At 44.7% G+C, this 24,442-nt stretch overlaps 2 protein-coding genes across 3 annotated transcripts in view; one reads left to right on the top strand and one right to left on the bottom strand.

Annotated features, from left to right (window-relative positions):
* Window positions 1-3,690, bottom strand: part of LOC140917693 (heat shock factor protein 3-like) — a 50,604-nt gene extending 46,914 nt beyond the window's left edge. The window contains exons 1-2 of the mRNA XM_073361004.1: window positions 3,494-3,690; window positions 349-457 (exon numbers count right to left, since the gene is read on the bottom strand). Of these exons, the coding sequence (XP_073217105.1) occupies window positions 349-457; window positions 3,494-3,607 (223 nt within the window). The 5' untranslated portion in view covers window positions 3,608-3,690. The remainder of the gene's footprint in view (window positions 1-348; window positions 458-3,493) is intronic.
* A 272-nt stretch (window positions 3,691-3,962) lies between these two features.
* HEPH (hephaestin) overlaps window positions 3,963-24,442 on the top strand; it is a 34,016-nt gene continuing 13,536 nt past the window's right edge. The window contains exons 1-13 of one of the 2 annotated variants that reach the window (XM_073361003.1): window positions 3,963-4,681; window positions 10,630-10,847; window positions 13,455-13,699; window positions 14,553-14,765; window positions 15,393-15,572; window positions 15,985-16,239; window positions 16,887-17,055; window positions 18,308-18,447; window positions 19,550-19,681; window positions 20,359-20,570; window positions 22,349-22,499; window positions 22,976-23,188; window positions 24,123-24,336. In XM_073361003.1, the coding sequence (XP_073217104.1) occupies window positions 10,669-10,847; window positions 13,455-13,699; window positions 14,553-14,765; window positions 15,393-15,572; window positions 15,985-16,239; window positions 16,887-17,055; window positions 18,308-18,447; window positions 19,550-19,681; window positions 20,359-20,570; window positions 22,349-22,499; window positions 22,976-23,188; window positions 24,123-24,336 (2,303 nt within the window). In that variant the 5' untranslated portion in view covers window positions 3,963-4,681; window positions 10,630-10,668. Of the gene's footprint in view, window positions 4,682-8,091; window positions 8,261-10,629; window positions 10,848-13,454; window positions 13,700-14,552; window positions 14,766-15,392; window positions 15,573-15,984; window positions 16,240-16,886; window positions 17,056-18,307; window positions 18,448-19,549; window positions 19,682-20,358; window positions 20,571-22,348; window positions 22,500-22,975; window positions 23,189-24,122; window positions 24,337-24,442 lie in introns of those variants that run through there. The other variant, XM_073361002.1, reaches the window with a different exon arrangement.

The raw sequence follows: 24,442 nt of genomic DNA, 5'->3' as shown, positions 1-24,442 counted from the left end.
ACCCAAGTGAGCAGCAGTTTGTGAGGCATACAAGCCAAGTCTGGGATGAACTCCACCACCATACACCTCTTCTGTTGTGAGCCAAGCTCAAGACTAGACTAAAGCCTTGTATGGGACTATTTTGAATACCACTCCAACCATTATGGCAGTCGGTCTTGCATGACCCACAGGATCCTGGTCCTCCCGCAGGCCTCTGCACTAGTCCCACACAGGGCTCTAGATTAGGCCCCACAGCTTCAGGGGTAAAAAGGTCAGAGCACTCAACCCCATTCCTTTGTTTAAAGATATTCCATATTACCTGGTAGCAAACTTAGCAGCATTTGACACACAAGAACAGCCATTACTTACACATATTGAGCTGACGTATGAAGCTGCAAATATTGTTGTGTTTGAAGTATTTGGGAAGTAGCTCTTTAGCAAACCTCTGCTCATTCAGAATGCAAAAGCTCTGGCCATCCTAGAAGCAAAGTAAGGGTACAAATTAAAGAACAATACATTTCCAAACTGCTTAGATGCAAATGCCTTCTAGGCTGGTAACTACCTGAAATGGCTTCTTTAAGGAGCAAGTAAAATAAATTCAGACAGATTTTTAAAGTTGATAGGATCCCTTTGAGTTCCAGTACTACAAGGAAAAGTTTAAAGCCAAAAGATATCCACAGCAGCATTTCTATTGACAGTGAGGTGCTGTAAACCCTTTCCAATTAAATGTTGAGCCTGAACCATTTAAAAGCATGCCTCCCGAATAAGCTGTGATAATATGGCACAGTCTTTCTAAAAGAAAGTCTCAGCTCCTCCAACAAAATATAAGCATCGCTTGTGCGTGTTGGAATTCAGTCACGAGATGGCTCTCCCACTTGCCGCAAAGTCAGGCCTTCTTTCCGACTTCCTTCTTCTGAGGAGGTTCCTCTGCACTCCATTGCTTTGCTCACAATTGTCATCACATATAAATACACAGATTATCTCAAAGAGATACTGAAAGTACAAAGAGCGTAACCCAGTGATAAAAACAGCCATTTTATGGTAGCTGAACTAGTTTTACATTCATTCTATTTCCAAGTTTGGACTTGCTGGGCTGGTCTTTCACTATCCTCCTGCTAAAAGAAAAGGAGTACTTGTGGCACCTTAGAGACTAACAAATTTATTTGGAGCATACCCATTAGTGCACATTCGCTGTTCAAGATTAGGCGTCAGAAGTAAATAGCAACAAAGTTAAATTAGAACCTTTCGAATTTGATGTTCTAAAGCACTAATTGCAAGGTGAGAATTGCTTTTAATTAAATTGTTTGTAATTCTGCATCTGGCTGATCAACACATTTAGGGTATGTCTATACTTACACTTTATAGCGCTCTAACTTGCAGGCTCAAGGGTGAGAAAAATCACCCCCGAGTGCAGCAAGTCTGAACGCTTTAAAGTGCTAGTGGGCTCCCAGCCCTCAGAGCCAATCCCCTCGTGGAGATGGATTACCAGGAGCACTGGGAGAGCTCTCTCCTAGCGCTCACGCGTGAACACACTCGCACTTCAAAGTGCTGCCACGGGATCATTCTCACGGCAGTGCTTTGAAGTTTCCAGTGTAGACATACCTCTCTCCCCCCACTGAATATGAAAAAATACCTCCTCCCACCCCACTGTCCTGCTGGTAATAGCTTATCTAAAGTGATCATCAGGTGGGCCATTTCCAGCACAAATCCAGGTTTTCTCACCCTCCACCCCCCCACACAAATTCACTCTCCTGCTGGTGATAGCCCATCCAAAGTGACAACTCTTTACACAATGTGCATGATAATCAAGTTGGGCCATTTCCTGCACAAATCCAGGTTCTCTCACCCCCCTCCCAAAAACCACACACACAAACTCACTATCCTGCTGCTCATCCAAAGTGACCATTCTCCCTACAATGTGTATAATTAAGGTGGGCCATTTCCAGCACAAATCCAGGTTTTCTCACATCCCCCCCACCCCCATACACACACAAACTCACTCTCCTGCTGGTAATAGGTATTTTTTCATATTCTCTGTGTATAAATAAAGTCTGCTGCAGTTTCCACGGCATGCATCCGATGAAGTGAGCTGTAGCTCACGAAAGCTCATGCTCAAATAAATTGGTTAGTCTCTAAGGTGCCACAAGTACTCCTTTTCTTTTTGTGAATACAGACTAACACGGCTGTTACTCTGAAACCTGTAAGGAGAGTGATCACTTTAGATAAGCTATTACCAGCAGGAGAGCGTGGTGGGGGGAAGAGAGAACCTTTTGAAGTGATAAACACCCATTTTTTCATGGTCTGTGTGTATAAAAACATCCTCAATGCATTTTCCACTTTATGCATCCGATGAAGTGAGCTGTAGCTCACGAAAGCTTATGCTCAAATAAATCGGTTAGTCTCTACGGTGCCACAAAAAGAAAAGGAGTACTTGTGGCACCTTAGAGGAGAGTGAGTTTGTGTGTGTATGGGGGGGGGGGGGGGTGAGAAAACCTGGATTTGTGCTGGAAATGGCCCACCTTGATTATCATACACATTTTAAAGAGAGTGGTCACTTTGGATGGGCTATTACCAGCAGGAGAGTGAGTTTGTGTGTGAGGGGGCGGAGGGTGAGAAAACCTGGATTTGTGCTGGAAATGGCCCAACTTGATGATCACTTTAGATAAACTATTACCAGCAGGAGAGCGGGGTGGGAGGAGGTATTGTTTCATGGTCTCTGTGTATATAATGTCTTTTGCAGTTTCCACAGTATGCATCCGATGCAGTGAGCTGTAGCTCACAAAAGCTTATGCTCAAATAAGTTGGTTAGTCTCTAAGGTGCCACAAGTACTCCTTTTCTTTTTGTGACTACAGACTAACACGGCTGCTACTCTGAAACATACCCTTAGTTGCACTATGCTAATCCTAACAACACAAAGGCACTCACACAGTATATGACAGTGGTGCTCAACCTTTCCAGACTACTGTGCCCCTTTCAGGGATCTGAAACCCAAGACCCACCACCGGAGACTGTGTTCTTGGCATATCTATTTACCTACAACTGTGTGTGCATGCGACATATACCCAGACACTCTTTATACATGGGGTAGTCAATTATTTTTTATCAAGGTCCAGACTCCAGAGTAAAGAATACAATTTCAGGGTCCAGTTAAAAAAAAAAAAAAAAAAGAAGTCTGGTGGCCCAGTTTTGGCCCACAGTCCACCTACTGACCGCCCTGTTTTACACACCCACCCCTTCTCAACCAGTGAGCACAAGCTGTATGGTGCACGTGCACACCCAAGGACTACTCGTGCACTAGCTCGAACCCCTGCAAACGCTGCCCCCGTGTGCTGCTACACTGCTAATGAACCACGTCGTACATACTGGGCCCGACCTCCTCCTGGCCCCTGCCTCCCCGCACCTCCCCCTCCCCGGGCACGCCCAGCTGCTCTCTCGCCCCCCCCCCGGATGCTGAGACGAGTAGCGCTGCCGAGCATGCGCCTTGCCCCACGGGAGGGGGGTGGGGGCGCTTACCCGGCCCCAGGCGATCACATCATTGCTGCCCGGGTCCTCCACCAGGGCCCAGAGCTTCGCCAGGAAGCCGGGCACGGGGGTGGCGCCGGGACCGCCGGCCACCGCTTCCTTCATCCTCGCGCACAGATGGGAGACGACGGACCACGCAACGGCCAGCCGCGCGCAAAGGCCTACCCGGAAGCCAACGACGCTACGTGAGGGGCGGGGCCTCCCTTCGCGAGCCTCTTCATTGGCTGGGCCTTGCCGGGTCTGGCCCCGCCCCCTTCTGCGCGCCACCACTCCGAGCGTGGCGGTTGTTGTGGCTCGGAGAGGAACGAGCCGAGGGGCGGGGCCTTCAGGGCCTCGATGACGTCAATGGAATGCCCTGAAGGGGCCAAACAATCTAACGCCGACGTTGCGCAGTTTGGTTGGCAAATGGCCCCGGGCCAATCCTCCGGGGCGGGCGGGCGGGGCCGCTCTTGACGGGGAGGGGGCAGGTTTAGGTGGCGACAGGGTCAAAGTGGGGGCGCTCAGCGCCTGAGCCTCCCGCAGCGGGCCCCCACTTTGGGGGTAGCCGCCCCCCCACGGGCCCAGGGCCCAGCCTGCGGCTGCTGCACTAGTGCCAAGGGTCAGGCTTCCACGGGATGTTTTTCCTGAAAGCTTCTGCGGCTGCTGCCGCCGCCATGTCCTAAGGGGAGACGCCGCTTTCCCGTCCCGTGGGTGGGAGCCACCCAGGGATGGAGGTGGGGGTGCAGCTGAGCAGCTTGGCGGCTACCGCTTCAGCACACGAGAGCGACACACGAAGCCCGAGTTAGGCGCCTGGGCTCCCTTTTCAGCGAATGGGGAGCGACAGGCCCCTAGGAATGCAATCCTCAAAGCCAGCGGATCTAAACTACCTGGCGAGCCGCCTCACCGAGGCAAAGGGCAATGCCAAGGAGCGGGCTGCCTGCTAAGCCTCTCTCGGCTTAGCCATTCACATCGAAGAACCCAGGACCTGGAGTCAGGCAGCTTAGGTGCCTTTTCTGGGGCAGCTACCTCACTCCATGCAAAACAGTAGGAGGAGGTAGTGACAAGGGTGCTGCCCTCCTTATAGGCTTTAGCCTAGTGGTTAGAGCACCTCCCCTGAGAGGTGGGGGACAGACCCCTGATCAAATCCTCCCCCTAACTCTTGCTGTGGTGGGGAATGATCCTGGGTCTCCCATGTCCAAGGTAAGTACTCAAACCAGTGAGCTAAATGTTATAAGGTGGGCACAACTTTTTCCTCCATCTAGATTTTGAATGGGACGTGATCTACCTGATAGCCTCTGTGGTTGCCAGTTTTGGTTGGATGTATTCCTGGAGATTTCATCACATGACAGTCTTTAGTCTTTAATTCCTGGAGACTCCAGGCCGATCTTGAAGGGTAGGTAACCCTTCCTCTGTGCATAGCTACCACATCATGCCCCACCTACAGCTTAGGTAGCCAAATGCCTGTCTTCCCTGGTTGCTGACTTGCTTGTTGGCTTGAGTGAGGCAATACTGTACATGCCAGGACACAGATGTAGCTGCCTAGGGAATTTTGAAAACTTAATGCCTAAACTTACTCAATGCCTTACAGGGTTCAACAGGAATTTTGTAGGTTGCCATGGTGGGATTTAGGTACTCTAATATCTTTCAGCGTAACAGCCCTGTTAGTCCGTATTCGCAAAAAGAAAAGGAGTACGTGTAGTACCTTAGAGACTAACCAATTTATTTGAGCATAAGCTTTCGTGAGCTACAGCTCACTTCATCGGCTTCATACTGTGGAAAGTGTAAAAGATCTTTTTATATACACACAAAGTGTGAAAAAATACCTCCTCCCACCCCACTCTCCTGCTGGTAATAGCTTATCTAAAGTGACCACTCTCCTTATAATGTGTATGATAATCAAGGTGGGCCATTTCCAGCACAAATCCAGGGTTTAACAAGAACGTCTCGGGGGAGGGGGGATGGTAGGAAAAAACAAGAGGAAATAGGCTGGAATAGAGACTGGGTTGCTATATTACAACAAAAAAACTTCAACTCCAGCGAGAAACTGTTGAATTGGAATTCATTTGCAAATTGGATACAATTAACTTAGGTTACCTTGCATAATGACTTAACCACTCCCAGTCTCTATTCAAGCCTATTTCCCCTTGTTTTTTCCTACCACCCCCCTCCCCCTGAGACATTCTTGTTAAACCCTGGATTTGTGCTGGAAATGGCCCACCTTGATTATCATACACATTATAAGGAGAGTGGTCACTTTAGATAAGCTATTACCAGCAAGAGAGTGGGGTGGGAGGAGGTATTTTTTCACACTTTGTGTGTATATAAAAAGATCTTTTACACTTTCCACAGTATGCATCCGATGAAGTGAGCTGTAGCTCACAAAAGCTTATGCTCAAATAAATTGGTTAGTCTCTAAGGTGCCACAAGTACTCCTTTTCTTTTTCCTAATATCTTTGTGGTTCAAGGCCAAAGTTTCTAGTCCTCATTGTGGAGAGCCAGAGTGTGCCCAAAAGACACACATTCACACACACAAACTTTAAACAAAATTCTCCATTATTTTTTCCATGTGTTATTTTTGGAGGATTGACTTATGACTTTTCAGTACTTACACTTAGCAATACTTCACATCTCACGGGTACATTCTTTGTGGGCTGAGTCTAGCTGCAATGCAGAGATAAAGCAAGGTAACTTGTTGAGCTTCAACAGTGAAACAACCCTACCAGCTCTTTTCTAATAGGTCTGTTTTTATAGACAATTAGTACATGAGTCAGCTAATCTGCAGTTGCAACAGTAGACAAGTGTTATAAAAACTTCTAGCCTTATCAGCATTTGAATTCTCTACATCTGTAGTTTCTCTATTAAGCTACACCATTTTCATTGTGTTCTGCAGCCAAGGCTGTGCTAGGGAATTAATTTAAAAACTAGGTTCTGGGACCCATTACTAGCATTAGCTAAGGGAGTTCTGACAGCTCAAGTGGTAGAAGTCTGTGTTTTTGCAGCTGAAGTACCAGGTTATTTAGTCCCAGCTGCCCAGGCTTATGTGCATTATTAATATAATTGTTTCTGTTGCTTGCAGCAAATTAATTTAGCACACTGGGACCCACTGAGGCATTTTAACAAGTACATGCATTTGTATATTTTATATAAAATCCTTGTATTAAAAGCATTTATAGGCTGACTCCAAGAGATATATACTCCGCTGTCCCAATGGAGATCAAATATGAATTTCTGTTCCTAGGCTCAGAGCCTTGTGGAGAGAGTAGCATACTCAACCCCCTATCACTCTGAAGTGATCTCTCCACCTCTGGCCAAGGCACAAAACAGTGCAGCAGTGTTCAGTCCTCAGATGGAGAGTCACCATGGCAGGGCACCTGAAGGCGAAGCAGGAAAGATGAACGAGGGGCAGAGTGGAAGAGGCCCCACTACCCAGTTGGCCTCTAAATGAAAGCATGAGAAAGAAAGAACAAATGAATAGGGAGCGTCTACTGTGTGGTATCTGTTATCTGCACTGCATTTCACCTATCACGTAATTAACAATGTTAGTATCATTTGTTTTCTCCCTGACATAAAAAAAAAAATACCAGACCTGATTTCCTGTTTCATAGTTAATCCTCAGATGTGGTGCCCCCCAGAGAGGTTGCGGTAGCTTTTAAAAGCCCAAAGCAAAACAAACATGGATGTGCAGATATTATTTTTAAATTATTGGTAGGGCCCTACCAGATTCCCAGCCATGAAAAATGTGTCATAGACCGTGAAATATGGTCTCCCCTGTGAAATCTAGCTATTGTAAGCAGGTTGCAGTATTGCCACCCTTACTTCTGAGCTGCCTTCAGAGCTGGGCAGCCAGAGAGCGGTGGCTACTGGCCTGGAACTCAGCTCTGAAGCCATTACTTTGGGGGGTGGGGGTGGGGGCAGAGCCAGCCTTACGGGTGGACAACCACCTAGTGGTCACACCTTCCCCACCCCATACACACAGCCAGTTCAAGGCCTCTTTAAACACACACACGAGCTCCAGGAGGGGCAGGGCTAGGGGGACACTCCAGCCGGGGCTCCTACCCTGCGCCAGCACCAGCTGCTAGTCCCAGTGGGACTGCAGAGGGACAGGACTTCCTCTTCCCCTGCATGAGCTGCTCCCAGGGCCAGGTCAGACCCATTTCCAGCAGCAGCATAGAAGTAAGGGGGGGGGGTAGTACCATACCATGCCACCCTTACTTCTGTGCTAGGGCTGGCAGCAGCATTCCCTTCCGAGCTGGGTGCCCAGCCAGCAGCCACCCTGCTCCGACCACACAGCTCTAATGACCGTGCTGCCGCTGGGCACAGCACAGAAATAAGCGTGGCAATACCACAATCCCCCTACAACAGCCTTGATACCCCCATGGCCCCCTTTTGGAGCAGGATCCCCACGGTTACACCACCATGAAATTTCAAATTTTTAAAATCCTAGGACCATGACATTTACTAAAGTGGACTGTGAATTTGGGAGGGCCCTAATTAGGGGTGATGCCTACATGGGGCATTTCTATAGTATTTGTGACCTGAATATAGCCAGTCAGGCTGCTCACATCGTGACTATTCAGTGTCTAGAACATTCCTGAGACAACCCACGGCTCAGACCTATCCATTAAAGGGCAGGCATCTCCCTTCTTTATGACCTGGACTTTGCCCCCTCTGCATATATGGATATTTCCAGGTTCTACAGGGCTCTAGGCAGTTAAAGAAGAGAGTCTCAGAAATGACTAACCTGTTCAACCTTGCCTGTTTCTAACCCAGCTCAACAGAGTAAGTAAAACAGCAGATAAGTTAATTTAATACTTCTTTTTCTTGGGGAGAGGTTTCTTAGTGGTGGAAGGGTGACAGTCAAGACAAGGAGTGATTTAAACTTGATAATATGGAGTTTCACATGCCGCAAGGAGAGAAGTAAAGAATAGTAGTTTTCTTCCTTTATATGCATTTCTTATAGTATCAGAGAACAACATCTGGCTTTAAGAGGTTTAATGTATGTTTTCGTGTCTAAACAGATGTATCTGTTTCAGAGGGGATTAGAATAAGGGAGTTGAAATGTCTGTTTTCTCTCCTTCAGTTCACAGACCCAATTCTGATTTTTTTTTTTTACCAGAGTGTAAAATCAGGAATAACTCCTTAGAAGTCAATGGAGTTGCACCATAGTAAAATATGTGTGAGTTATAGCAGAATCAGGCCCTTTGAATCTTAGTTGAGATAAGCTGCTTCACCATTTCATAGAAATGGAGCACAGGAAAGTATAGTATCCTAAATCAAACCCCTACTTTGCTCCTGACCTGATCTTTGAGATTACCTCTCTTTGGGATCTTTCAAAGATTCCATTTCAGGTTTTTGCATTAGGCTTGGAAAATTCACTGGAAGTTTAGTTTTGGGTGGACATCCATGCAAGTAAAATGTATTCAGTAAACCAGCTAATGCTGTCATACTGGGTTTCTAGAACAAGTGACTCATCTGTAAGTGGCTCCTTTCCCAGTCTGCTTAAAAACCACTAGCCATACTTGATATAAAGTCCAAACTCACCCCCTTCCTGAAATCTGGTTTTGTGAACAAAGTATAAAGATTAGCCCAAACCTTCTCCCCACATTTAACTGCTCTTAGATATCCTCCTTCAGGACTGCTGAATCACATCCCAGAAATCCTTTCCCCTAGAGGGCCCCTGCCACCTCATTTATATCCAGGTGGCTAATAAGCCACTTCTTAGATGAGTCAACAGATTACCCTTTCTCAGTAATCAGTGTTAATAAGGTAAGAGGTTTCAGGCTAATCCAGTTTTTTACACCATCTATGCCTCCTCTTGACTGGTCACTGCTGCCTCTCTCTATTCAACATGATATTTGTGTGTGTGTTGAATAGCACATGTACAGGTTAGTTAACAAATTCGTTTGAAACCTATTTTAAAGAACAGCGTGAGTGTATGTAAACACAGTCCTTTCATTTCCAAGTAGCTAATAATTACCTTAATTGTGGCTTAGTGGATGGAACAGTAGCATGAGACCTTTGTTCTAGTCTTAGCTCCGCTAGTAGCATGCTGGGAGGCCTTGGGAAAGTTATTGCACTTCTCTATGCCTTTGTTTCCCCACCTGTAAAATGGGTATAATACTTATCTCCTTTGCAAAGTGCATTGAAAGCTACTGATGAAAAACACTAAGAGACCTACATATTATTGGATTGTAGAGTAGAAATGTCTCACGAGTTCAGAGACTGCTCTCATTTGGAGCAGAGGAGTGTGTGGGAACAGTTCACACATTTGGGTATACCACAAAGAGGGGTTTTCCAAGTTGAGTACCCAGGAGTGAAAAGCTCAGCCTTGTAAACTGAATGACTATCTGGGATTGATTAACAATGCTATCTGCCACTTACCATTAATTTCTGGGGACAAATGAATTGGTTCAGGATTCTACCCGTTAGCTCTCTCTGTTAGCACAAGAGATAGTTGGAGGGCTAGTAAAGGCAATGATAACTTATAGTGGTTTTTATTCAGAAGGACCCCAAAGCACATGAGAAACAGATTTACAAGGACCACTTAACCCACCAAGGCAGTACAAACACCCACAGTGGAGCACAGTAGTTTTACAATGCACAGCGACATGACGCAAAACTATAGGACAAGCAGTTTAGGAGAATGCTACATCCAATGAAACACCTGAGAAAGTTGGCTAGGTCAGCAGGAGAGATAGTCAGGATTTTTTAGGCATGCCAAGCCTCTCTCCACCCTATAGGAAATACCCCAGTATGACAGGCCAATTGTCAATAGTCCATTGCTCTGTCTCCTTCAGTGGCCAGTGTCAGATGCTGTTGAGAAAGGTATAACTCCTTCAGTACCCTTTGTTGTATATTAATAGACCAGGGTGTGTGTCGGGTTGGGGTTGGCGGATGGAGGATTTTTTTTTTCATCCTGAAGCCAGTGACTACCTTATACTTGAAGCATGGGAGCTGAGAATCCTTGTAATTTTCCCATTCATTCTGGTATAATTAAATGGTGACCCCAGAAGTTTTTACATGTTGATTCCTTCCCATGTTCTCAAAACATCCCGTACCTTCAAACCACACTGCTTCGGACTAAGTTATGAGAGCGAAAGCCTGATTGTTGTCCCATTACTTCAGACTCTTTTTCTTTTCCAAAAAAGCGGTTGCCTGCTCCTGAAGAGCCTTCACCTTGAGCTGGGATGGAATCTTGTCGGCAACTGCTGCCTCAGTCTCTGTTTTTCCTTCATTTGCTGCTGCTGCTGCCCTTCTTTGCTGAAGGTGCCACCAGAGTCTATTACCTGGGTATCTGTGAGGTGGAATGGAATTATGCTCCAACAGGGAAGAACATAATCACAGACCGAAGCATTAAAGATGAACCGTATGTTTAACAACTATAAGTATTTGAGTCTAAAAAAGCTAATGGCTCAGGAGGTTTATGCAAGAAGTTTTATTAAGGAAGCAGGTGATGTGGTGCCATATCTCATCTTTATTGGCTTAATGGTTAACCTGTTTTTATCATCGGAACATAGAAATTATCACGTTGGGACAGGCCAATGATGGATCTAGTTCAATATACATTGATCAATTCCAGATGCTTCTGAGGAAAGTGCAAACCTTTTAGAATGCACCCCATTGCACAATGCTATATCATAGGGTTTATTTCTTCCTGACCCTAGCTGGTGATCCATTTATGTGCCTTGAAGCCTGTGAATTTTATGCCATTATGACACAAGCGGTTAGAGCTGGTCAAAAATGTATTTTGACAAAAAATACCTTTTTGACTAAGTAGAAATTTTTGCAAGAAAGCTTATGTTTTCATCAAAAATGTTCAGAGTTTTGTTGAAAACCCAAAAGCCTAAAAACTGAGAAAAAATGGTTTGCAATAATAAAAAACAAAAACATATTTGGTTTCTGGTTTTCAAAAACAAAAAACTAAACCAAACCAAGTCTTTTAAATGGCAACTTAAGAAAAATTCTGAAAAAAGCATTCTCTGCAAATGAAAACTGTGCATTTCCTGTTGAAATTTTTCATGGTAAATAAAATCCATTTCCTGGCCAAGCTTTCTCAGTGCTACACTGTCACTATGAATTCTTTATACAGTTGGGTCATTTATTTCAAAAAGCATATAGCAGAAATAGAAATGGTTCAGAGAAAGGCAACAGTAATGATCAGAGGCTAGGAAAGATTTTCATATGTGGAGATATTTAATAGGTTGGGACTATTTAGTTTATAAAGAAAACAAATAAGTGGGGACATAATAGAAAATACATATAAAATAATGAATATTTTAGAGAGAGTAAATCTTGTGTTTCTATTCACCTTCTCTCATAATAATACAAGAACAAAGAGACAGTCACTGAGATTAAACATAGAATTAGTCTGTGGAACTCATTTCCTCAGGGAAATAAATAATAAAATTAGTTAAAACATTATGAAGGAAAAGTTTTTTAGTTGAAAATATGGCCCCGGTTTGAAAACGAAACTAGATTTGCAGTAAACAGATTTTTTTAAATAACTATTTAGATCACGTGCATCAGGCTGGCAAAATGTCAATATTTTTCAGACACATTTTGAATATATATTATATATTGTAAAATAAATCACAAAAACTATTGAAAGAACTTCAGGGCTTTTCATTTTGAAATGGAAACAGCTTCAACCTTCTGAGAGAGAGAGAGAATGTGTTTGTGTGCCTGTGCTTTTTGCCGGGCATGTCCCTTTCCCTCCCTGTGCCTCTAAAACAGGGATAATGATACTGATCTCCTTCATAAAGCACTCTGAGATGAAAAGTGCTAAATAAGAGCTACCATTGATTACACTACATTGTATCATTTTTATAAGATTTCATAAAATTTAAGTCACTGCCAGGTTCTCTTATCCCTTTTTAAAACATCTGTTCTGGCCCAGCTACATAGAAGGGCTGGCTGCAGGAGTGACTTTGTGGATGTAGTGTCGCTCTGAGCTGCATACCTACAGCCCTAACCCTCTCTATTGCAGTGAATGACAAAGCTCGGGGTTGACTTCAGGGGTACAGCACTGAGCCCATAAAGAACAGTTTTTCTATTTGCCCATGTACCACAACTATTTTTGTTGCTGCAGCAATGTTGATTCCTAGGAAAAAATATCTTCTCCTTCCATTATGACCTGATACACTAATACTTGAGACAAGATTCACCTCTCATCTGGTAGGAAATGATAAAAAAAAAAAAAAGCAATCCACTATTGTATTGACTTTTGGACACTTGTAAGAGGTTTCAACTCTGAAGGTTAGATATGTACTGGGGACACATCAGCCTGAGCTGACTGCTCTTTCCACTAATATTTCACATCAGCTTTTGACTAGAAACTCACCCTTTTTTCTTGTGTTAGTCTTTGTGAGAGAGCTCAGGAGATTTTTTTCCCCCTTGCAACTCACAGAGCATAGCTCCCGTCTGCACTAGAATTAAGCACTGAAATAGATTTAAAGGACTAGAACAATAGGTAGGATAGCAATCACTAGGGCTCTCGACTTTCATCCTTTAGTGCATAAAATGATCACCAGATAAGAAAGAAATTTTCCCCCATCCCACCATTGTATAGCATCTACAGTTAAATACATTTATGGGGACTGTGTCAGGTCTTTCCCTGAAGCATTCAGCACTGACCATAGCCAGAGACCTAGTCTCAATCTAGATGGTCTGCTGTGCTGATCTATTACATTGTGTCAGTTCCTCTCATATTTTACAACACTCAAAAACCAGACAAGAGTAGAGAGGCCAGTGTTATTGTCCAGTCGGATTGCATTCCCAGAGCTGCCATAGGGTTCGGGAAGAGGAAGCACAATGCTGGACTAGGAGCAGGGATAGAGCGCTGGCACAGCAGAGGCTCTAGGAGTCAGCTGAGAGAGCTACATTAGGTGTCTCTGTTATCACTATTCTCCATGTTATGCAGCTGTAGTAGACGGCACATTATTCACGATCTGTTATCCTGTTTTGAATTTAACAGAGAAGCCTCTACGTTCCTCCAGCCTGGCAAGGACAGGGTGGGAAGCACTTACAAAAAATCTGTGTATAAGCAATACTCAGACTCCACGTATACAACAGAGATCCCCAAACCTGCCTGGCTGGGATTTCTTGGGCCCATCATACGAGCAGAAGTGGGTGACACCATTACCGTGCACCTAAAAAACTTTGCCAACCGGCCACACACAGTCCATCCTCATGGCGTCTTCTACAAGAAGGACTCAGAAGGTAAATGAGCCCCTGCTGAGTTCAGATTCAGTTTCCCCACTGTGAATTTAGGAGTATATAAGAAAGCAAAGCCAGCTGAGAAGGGGACATGTTTGGGTTGGCTCAAAGCAATATCACTTGGAAAACTGGTATAGTTAGGTAGGCTTTTAGCAATACCACCGGATGCAGGGTTAGTGGATTTCTAAGCAGTATGGTACCATCTGAGTTGGACGCACTTTTTCCAAACATGAACTCCTTAACGGAATGTCCAAATTCCTTCCTAAAGAACACAATATCAGTAACACTCTCATTGCCAGAATACAGGAGCTGAGGACCAGTAAGGTAGTAGCTAATGAATGTTTATATTATGTATATATATTAATCATATTATATTATATAGTGCTACGCATATTTAGATGTCTTTAACGTGATGAATCTTGTAGGTTCCACGGGAATGACAGAATATCAGAACAGAGAGTCACTGTTTGAAATAGTCCCAGAGAATTTAGAAACGAACTATTTCTGGCATACTGCAGATTTGAACTGAACACTTAGCACAGTTCTCTGTTTTCCAATGAGACTATAAAAAAGCAATTATTAGAACATGGGACCATGAGTCACCTTTCTGGCTCAGCCACCAGTATACTGGGCAAAGTCACTTAACAACTTCTCTGAGCCTCAGTTTGCCCATTGGAAAAATGATGATTACATTACTTACGTGGTGTGAATTTTAACTTGAAAGGTGCTACAGAAGTGGAAAAAGTAACTTGCAGCTATCTGTGCTGTATCTAGTGTGAGAAATGCAGTACAGCTTTATACGTTATATATTCTCTGCCAAACTTGAATGGATGCTGTGATTGCTCAATTATTCCAGGGTCCCTGTACCCCGATGCATCCTCACAGGATCATAAGAAGGATGATGCTGTTCCACCAGGAGGGAATCACACATATACGTGGACTATCACTGAAGATTACCGCCCGATGGCTGACGACCCAACCTGCTTGACCTGGGTCTACCACTCTCATACTGATGCCCCGAAGGACATTGCTTCTGGGTTGATTGGGCCATTACTGACATGCAAAGAAGGTAAAACCTCAGGGGAAAGACAGCTCAGAGTTACAACTTCACACAAACTGAAGACTTTGCAATGATCTTAGTTATGGTAAGGCAAGCAGTGATGCATTGTTAGACAGCTATCTAGTTAATGTGGAACTTATATGCAATCTGAGATAATTCTCAATTTCTAGATTGATTCTGATTGTTATTTCTCTGTGGCTTAGAGAGTCAGTACATTAACTTCTCAGCTCTGTGGATCAGTTCAAATGCACAAGTGGAAAGTAGTGCAGGGATCTCATTCAAGACCCCATTTGTACATATTAAGAAAAAAAAAGAAAGAAAGAAAGACAAATCCCTCAAACCTCCTCCAAACCCTACAGGATTTCAGCAAGAATGACAACACTATTGAAAGATCCAGGACTGCAGGGGGTGCTGTAAATCAGAAGTGAGACACATTGGAATTTAGGAATGGAATAGCAGGGAATACTGCAGGTCTAGGGTGAGGTGCATTGGCAGACTTCAGTGATAGTCTGGCCTGGAAAATCAGGGAGAACAGGAGTCTCATGCTGTTGGTGAATTAACAGCGCTGATCTCACTAAATCCATTGACAGATCTCTGCTTTGCAGTGGGAGTCACTCATCCTCTCTCTTGCCCTAGGAGCTCTGACTGGCACAGCTCAAAGACGGCAAGACGTGGACCTTGATTTCTTTCTCATGTTCAGCGTGATTGATGAGAACCTGAGCTGGCACCTGGATGAGAACATTGCATCATTCTGCACAGACCCAGAATCTGTTGATAAGGAAGATGAGGAGTTCCAAGTGAGCAACAGAATGCATGGTGAGTGCCACCTTTCACACTGGCTTTGTCCAGTCAATCTATGCCTGGGGATTTCCTTCCCTGATACCCTGAAGTGCAGTCTCATCTGATGTGTGCAGGGATGGTTTGAGAAGCCAGTGAGACCTTGTGCTGAAAGATGCACCATCAAAACAATCATAATTTTTGTCAGGGTTTTGGCTTTTACCTTCAGTGAACGTGTGGCCATTAATCTGATGTCCAGAATAAGATCCATCTTAGAAAATGATTTGTGGAAGCAGGCTCCCCAGGATTGGGCAGGAGAAGGGAAAGGTGTTCTGTTGAGACCTGTTTTCTGAATGTCCTGTGTTTCTATAATGGGACCTGCAGGATGGAGCTGTGAACCCCACCTCCACCCCCTTCCTGATCTCTGCTTCTCATTCACTTGGTTTTACAGCTATTAATGGTTATGTGTATGGGAACCTACCTGAGATGACAATGTGTGCTGGGGATCACGTGGCATGGCACCTCTTTGGGATGGGCAGTGAGACTGACATTCACACAGCCTTCTTCCATGGACAGACACTCACCATCAGAGGCCACAGGTCCAATGTGGCCAGCCTCTTTCCAGCCACTTTTGTTACAGCTGACATGATCCCCAGTAACACTGGGAGATGGCTTCTGAACTGTCAAGTCAACAATCACCTGCAAGGTAAGGCACAGTCTGGAATCTGTCCTGCACTCTGTGGCCCCCATTCACTTCCCCACTGTGGCCCCTTGACATTACGGGATGAAGCAGAACAGTCTTGTGGGCAATGCCCCAAGGTAAAAGGACTTCCCCTGCTGTGTAATCAATGATTTGATCTGATGGCTCCCCCTATATTGCATAAAACTGGTGAGTTACAGCCACCCTGGTCTTTAATATGTAGGTGCAACCTACAGGGATTACAGATGCCAGATGTGACATCTCTTGTTCAGTACTGAATATCACAGGACTGGAGCAGCTGGTGGTGCTGCAGAAGGCGCTATACATCAGAGTGGAGCACTGCATGCTGGGACCTGTAGTCTCTCCAGGCTGTACCTGTATGGTACACATGGGAGTGGCTGAGGGCTGTTTTTGTCCACCAACCACCCTAATGCAATGTCCTGTATTTAGGTAGGCCTGCTGGAAAAGAAAAATCTCATATGTGAAGCAATTGCCTAAACACTCACTCACAGCCATGCATAATTTGGGACAACTGGGCTCAATGACTTGTGCAAAGAGAATGGGTGGTGCACTGTGGAAATAGGTCCCCTGTCCACCTTCCATTCAGAGTGGCAGACAGGAGTTAAGTGTGCATTTGCTTCTCCCATGTACAGCTGGAATGGAAGCAGTCTACGAAGTCAGACAGTGTTCTCAGAAAGCTCCAGAGTCCTCCCTGAAAGGGACAGTTCGGAGATACTATATAGCTGCAAAGGAAGTACAGTGGAATTATGGACCTTCAGGGCTTGACCAGAGCACCGGGAAAAGTCTTCAGGAGCCAGGCAGGTAAGAGGATTTTTGCATGCAAGGCACTGTACTAAAATCTGTAGCCACTGTCTGGAATAAAGCTTGACAGAAACACTCTCAAGGAAATTTGGAATGCCTTTTTCAATGGAATGGTTTAACATGCGATTCACATAACATACATTCACAAAGCTTTCAGGTGTCCCAGCATGCTGTATGGTTGAGGGACACATCACAGTTGCCTCCAAGTTCCATCTCCACTCACTGTACCTGACTTAGCAAGAAGCCTGCGAGTTTGATAAAAGAAAGTAGCTACGATTAAAAAAGCAAATCCAGTGGCAGACACAGGGTGGCATAGATGTACTACAGATTTACATTCAGCTTCCATCTAGCCTTCTACGTGAAATCTAGCAGCAAATGCAGAGCGATTTAAATGAATAGCTCTCTTGAGAGTTTTACATCCTTTCATTCCAAACAACTGAAATAATACTTAGCATATAAGGGTGTTTAATATTTTCAGAACACGTTGCAAATAGAAACTAATGAATTCTCACACTCATCCCTAGGAGGTGGTAAATGTCATGCCCATTTTACACATGGGAAAACTTGAAATGCACAGAGGTTAAGTGACTTGCCCAACAAACCACACAGTGAGCCAGTAGCAGAGCCACAGTTCGACCTCAAGAGTCCCAGGCTCTGTGCTCTCACCACTAGACTCTGCTGCTTCTCCTGCAGGGCACATTTTGGAATGCAGGCGAGGGGACGGCGAGAAGGAATTAGTCTCTTTTCATTTCATGTGTGTTTCTTTTAGAGTTAGGATTGCCACTACCCAAAACATCCCAGTTCTCATAGCGCTTTCCCAAGACCTCCATGGAAAGTTGTGCTGAAGTGGTGTTGGTTCAATAGAGGGCATCTTTCCCTCTGAGTCAGTACTGCAGTTTCATTTGGATATACTAGTCTGTGAATCCTGAGCCCAAACTGTTGTACAGAATTGCTGTATAACTATTAAACAGTGGCCATGTTCCAGCACAGAGTTGGCTGCGTTCCTGCGGAGAGTGAGGTGATCCCTACATAAAGTCTGCCTATCAGTTTGTAAAGGGCTTTGTCACACTCCCGGATGAAAAGTGCTACCTAACGGCATTACTATACTTGGCACTGCTGGGTTTTCAAAATCAGAGGTTTAGACTCAATTTAAAGGGCTGCAGAGCTGAGAGCTGCTGCTGTCACTACCCTGATGGGGGCAGGGGAGTTTGCCTCTTTGTAAAAGGACATGAAATTTGTTCTCTGTGTTTAGTTCTTCTGAGCAGTTCTTCAAGCATAGCGTCAGGCGGATTGGGGGAACCTACTGGAAGGCCAAGTATGTGGAATATACTGATGCAACGTTCCGGCTAGAAAAACAACGGTCAGAAGAAGAGATGCACCTTGGGATACTTGGTAGGGATTGTCTGGCAACATAAACCCTCTTACAGCACCTTCTAGAATGATCTATCAGCACCAGAGAAATGCTGATTGGCTGGCACTGTCAAATAATTCCTAGAAGTAATGCCCTCTGTGGTGGAGGTGCTTCCTGGATGACATTACACTGCAGCTCTTTAGAGCAAGGAAGACCTATACTGGGGGGGCTGGTGGTCTTGTGATTGGGGGGCCCCAGTATTGTTCTGCCACAGCAACCTTTGGAAGCTACCAGGAAGGGGCAAGGAACACATTATTCCCCTATCTCTGACTAAACAAATCACAGCAAAGCGCTCGTCTGCCTGAGCTTCTGATTATGTGTTTCTGACTGTGTCTTCAGGACGCAATACGAACCCCACTTTCTACTTAGAAACTTCTTCTCGGGAGGAGCTGGCAGTGCTCTTTGTGATCAGATAATGATGAGACAAAAAGAGTGGGACTTGGAGAGCGAATGAATGGGCACAGCATTAATTCCTTTGAATTATTTTAATACCATCTATAATTTGAGCATTTGATGCCTAGATAATACTCTGGTGAGAGACACAACAGGAATGTGATAGGTCAGATTAGATTAGATTAGATTAATAGATCGATTAGTCTGGCTGGTTGGGGTTAGTTCTCATACAGGCCATTAGGGAGATGAAAGGCCTGATCCGATCACACTGACGGCAATGGAACTTTGGTCATTGATTTAAAGTAGGATCAGGGGTGGTGAGTAAGCACAGGACATAAATCAGGAGGGGGAATTCTCACTGCACCAGCTAAGGAGTAGGGGGTAGCTCTCCCTCTCCCTCCCATTTAATCCCAGCCTTTTGGGTCTGGAGTAACCTCTTCACTGAATTCTCTCAGTCAGACTTCAAGCTGTTTTACTTTTAAATAGTTTCTCCCTCCCTGCCTCGAATGCCAGTCTGCCTGAATGGCTAGCAGTCCTACTTAGCATGGCCAAAACCAGACAGCTGGTGGTTCTGCTATACCCATTGCTGTTAGTCATCTGTGGCTGTGAACTCTGGGTAGAAAATGGCCATGGATAGCCTGTTTTGTCCAGTTATCTTGGAAATCACTCCATTATCCTCTTTCTCTGCAGGTCCAGTGATAAAAGCTGAAGTGGGAGACACCGTCTTGGTGACATTTGCTAACAAAGCCTCTTGGCCCTTCAGTATCCAGCCCCATGGTGTGTTTTATGGAAAGGAATGGGAAGGAACGCTGTACCACGACGGTTTGTTACTTCATCCCACCCCCTCTTTCTAAACTGAGGCAATGACAACCCCTGTGGTATGGTTCCACAGTCTGCAGCCTCACCCCACTGGGTGGTGGTCCTCTCCAATCTCACTAGCTGAGTAAAGCGGGGCCTGCTCAGCTAGTGTACCATGAGAAGTGAGCTGGTGATGCAGTAGGGGATGTTCTTCCCTTTGACCTATCATTGAACCACTGCCCAGCGTGGCACCAGAGAGGAGGTGGTGCTGGAGCTACTATCTCTTGGAGGAGAGATGAAATCACGGTGCTGACCATTTCTGGCCCCTAAAGATCCTGTGATGGTTGTTTCAAGAGCAGAGGTTTATATCCCTGTTCACACTGTAATTTGGGTAGCTATATTCCACCTACCAAAATTCTCCTGAGGATTTAATTGGATATATTTCTTTATTTCATGCCATGAGGCCCACCTCTGTCTGACACCTACGCTAAATTTGCCCACACATGTATGTCCAGTAATCTGTAAATATTCCCCTACTGTATTTCTGAAATATATATAATGGCTGCCCCATTCTACCCCAGAGGTGGCTGCCCTTTGGTGGTGAGTGAAATGAATCACAGTAGCAGATGACACTAACGAGCTGCAGAGCTTGCAAAAGGGGCTGTATACATGAATACATATCAGCATTTTGTGTTTTAAAGGTCTGTCATGGAATGGGGCTTCAGTTGAGCCTCTCCGTAACTTCACATACCACTGGACTATACCACAGCACGTTGGACCCACAGCCAATGACCCTCCTTGCCTGACCTGGATGTACTCCTCTGCGATAAATCCCATCCAAGATACCAGTTCCGGCTTAGTGGGCCCTCTGGTGATCTGCAGACCTGGGACTCTCAACACCAGCAACAAGCAGGTAGAGTCAGCTCTCCCACTGCAATGTTTCAGGCTCTTCGTCCTTGGGGAAGAAATAACTAGAGAAAGGAGACCCCAATAAAACCTTGGTAACTGAAATGTAATTAAAAATATATGGGTGAGGGTGCCCCACAGATTAGAATAAAAGCATCTAGGCAGAATATGGGCGCTGCCTCAACCGTGCAAACTTCATGCATCGAAGTGTCTTATGGGAGAAGCCTAACACGTTGGATTCCTGAGGTCTTTGACTAATCTTTGACTAATCTAATCTTGGGATTTAATTAAAGGGAAAGGGAAACCTTTTGCATTTTGGTGGATCTTGTCAAAATCCTTGGTCTGATCCTGTACTGACAGTTATGGGATTACACAGGGATACATTTGTCCTAATATATGTAGGGCAGAATGCCCCTATTCTTTTTCTTCCTCTTCTTCCTATTATTAATGAGAGGTGTGTGAAAAATTCACCACAAAATTGAAAATATTGAAAATCATTTTCATACTAAGTTGAAAACAGTCCCCTTTTTGCTAAAGGTTTGTGAATTTTTTGCTTGAAAGATGAAACATTTTGAGTTTCAAATGGAGCTAGGTTCTACTCTAAACTCAGCCCATTTTGAGAAGAATTCAAATGAAGGGGTGATTTTACAACAAAAGCACATAAAATGGATGGTGTTCTGCAGGCTTTTGTGATGTGGAGATAAGTGAAATCATAGGTCGGACTAACACTTTCCCTTGGAATTTAATGAAGAAATGTTCAACACTTTTTCACAGGTGTTGCCAAAGTAGCACAATGAGTACACAAGGGAACAAGGCAGCACTGAAGTAACAGGCCCACATATGACAAACAGGGGGCAACAGAAGACAAAACCAGCTGCATGATTGTGAATACATTGTAATGTGGATTGGGGAATTGCTGGTGACTCTGCAAAGCAGCTGCTTTAAAAGCCTCCCTTGAAGATCTTGCTTTCTGGATCAGAATGATGTGGCTAAACTAGATAGAGTTCAGAAGAGACCAATAAACCCGGTTAAGGGGCAGGAGAGTTTGATTTTGAGGAAAGGTTAAACTATGTATAACTTGGCAGGTGGAAGGGAGGTTATAATGATAAACAATTTACAGGTATTTGAGGGTGTAAATAAATCCTAGGGTCAAATAATTAAGAGTGGTCCAAGGGGGTATTAGTAAGAATAAGGGGAGGAAACTGAGCAAATGGAAATTTTGGCTAAATATCAGCTAAAGAGCTCCTAATAGGGAAACATATTAGTGTGTGGAATAGGTTCCTCAGGAGAAGTTGTGGAAGTCTCATTGCTTCTGTCAGTTCAAACTGGACTCGACAAAGTTTTCAAGTCTTGATGGTAGGAAACAATCCTGCATTGTGATCTTGTATTAGGTGGGCCCAACTCCAGACCCTGCATAGTGGGGAATGTTCGGATTTTGACCCTATTGGAAACTGGTGGGGAGTGTCCAGCACCCGAATTTATGGATTGTGGGGGAAGGAGAGAATGGCTTTTCAGTCTGGGCAAAATTCTGATCACTTTACTCATGCTTTACTCATACCTTTTTTCACATATGGTCCCAGTGCTGCTCTGGGACCACTTTTAAAGTAAGTGCTACTCAGCATGAATAAAGACATCAGAATTTGGCCCCCTAAGAGGTGGAAGTGGACAACTTAAGAAACAAAAAATTAGAAATTGCCATCATGCAAAGCAGCCTGTACTTTAACAGTTAACGGGTGATCCGTGTGTTTTTAAAATGAATGACCATTATTGTGATTATTATTGTAGAAAGGGATCGACAAGGAATTTTATCTCCTGTTCAGTGTATTTGATGAGAACCTCAGCTGGTATTTACCTGCAAATATAAAATACTATTTGAGGACACAAGAGGCTTTCGTGAAAAAGGATGAAGACTTCAAGGAGTCCAACAGGATGCATGGTATGGCCCTATTCTCTCTTGTACGTAGGCAGTGAGAACAGAATTATGAGCTTTGGGTCCAGAACTATGAGTCCTAGCCTAGGTCCATCTTTAACTGGTCCTAAAAACTCTGGAATAGCTAACTACTGCCATGGCACCTATGGATCCCAGTACAGGTACCTTCGACATGCCATGTGGAGAGAGAGAGAGATCAGGTGGACTTGGGAATGAAATTTCTGATTTGCATCAAAAGGCATCTCTTTTGAAAATTCTCTACACAGCATTGTCTTGGAGAATGGGTCATGGGACATGAGGTCCTCTTGTGCCCAAAAGCATGTCTCAAGCAAATACCAGGGGTGAATTGCTGGTGAGCTGTACTGAGGAATACACAGCAATATGCAATTCCCATAGGTTTCCCTACACTGTAGGTATGTGTAAATAGAGGTGACCTCTTGGCTGGTGTGTAACTGTGTGGTTTTAATTCTTTTCTGTTGCAGCGATTAATGGATTTATGTTCTATAACTTGCCCAAGCTGGAAGTGTGTAAAGGGGACACTGTGTCTTGGCACTTTCTGGGTCTGGGCACTGACACAGATGTGCATGGAGCTGCGTTCCAGGGAAACACTGTTCAGATGAACGGGATGAGGAGAGATGCAACCAATCTGTTCCCTCACTCGTTTGCTACTGCCCTCATGCAGCCTGATCATGAAGGTAGATGTCTGCACAGCTGACTGGGCATCAGAGAAGTTATCTCAAATGTTAATATTTGTTCTCTTGTGCTGATTTGTCTACAAGCAGTGTCACAGTTATAGGGCGAGCTGCACTTTAGACCCCTGTCACTTCCTCTTGAGTGTACCCCTCCAGGGACAGCACTGGCTTCCTGCCCCTCACTCTGGGTGGAACCACCCAGCCATACCACTCATAAACTAGATCTTTGGGCTGTAGCACTCATTTCCCAACTGCGTTAACCTGACAGGCCCAACTAGATTTGACACTGGTAGGTCCTCTCACTCCGGCAGCCTGTGACAGGATAAATTTGCAGTGACACAGAAAGAGCCTCTTCAAAACAAAGTACTGTATTGATTTGCCAAAGGGAACACCGCATTTAGGAAAATGACTTTAAAACAAAAGGTCGTATATGCATCTTATCATACCTAAGCTTAGTATCTCTCGCTTTTGCTCAGGTAGGCCCAGTTTATCCCAGACTTCCTTTCTGAATCTGAGGGTTTGTTTTCATCCCTGCAGACCCTCTCACTGTGTCAATCCTTCCTTCCCCTCCCTTTCTGCAGGATGAATCCTTTAACTGTTCAGTGTCTTTTGATCTCTCAGTTTTCACACTTGGCAAAACAGCTGTGTAACTTTGTTGGCACCAAGCAGCTAGCTTCTTTACAGCTAATAACTTGGCTGGTGTGTGAGTGCTTGCTGGGATGTTCCTTATCTAGGCCATTGTTTTGCCTTCCTGCTTGGCTCCTCTAACAACAACGCTGGATCTGACCCCACAGCAAGAGACACATCATAAACACACACAGAAGTATGCACCATAGCCATAAGAAATAATACAGCTATTTCCCAGTTCATCTCACATGACAAGGAAAGGACCTACTTAGATCTTTAGAGCTGACCTTTTTGTTTGTGCTGCCCCTAGGCACGTTTCAGATCTACTGTCAGACTAGCAACCATTACCAGTCTGGGATGAAGGCGCATTACTCTGTTTCAAAGTGTGGCAAAGGGGCACCTGCTCCTGACCCCCAATACGAGGAGGTGCGGACACACTACATCATGGCACAAGAGGTGGAGTGGGATTACTCACCAGATCGCAGCTGGGAGCTGGACCACCATAACATCTCTGGGCAGGAAAGGTAAAGAGGGCACCTTGGGGAAGCCTGTGGCACCTTCAGGCAAAGCTTTGTAGAACCCATTAAAACAGGGGAAGTGGCTTTTTACTGGAGAAAGCCAAACCTCTGC

The sequence above is a fragment of the Lepidochelys kempii genome, chromosome 9 (genome assembly GCF_965140265.1).
Source record: "Lepidochelys kempii isolate rLepKem1 chromosome 9, rLepKem1.hap2, whole genome shotgun sequence".
NCBI classification, from domain to species: domain Eukaryota; kingdom Metazoa; phylum Chordata; order Testudines; family Cheloniidae; genus Lepidochelys; species Lepidochelys kempii.
Note: the sequence above shows the minus strand (reverse complement) of the source record. Positions and strands in the feature narration are given on the sequence as shown.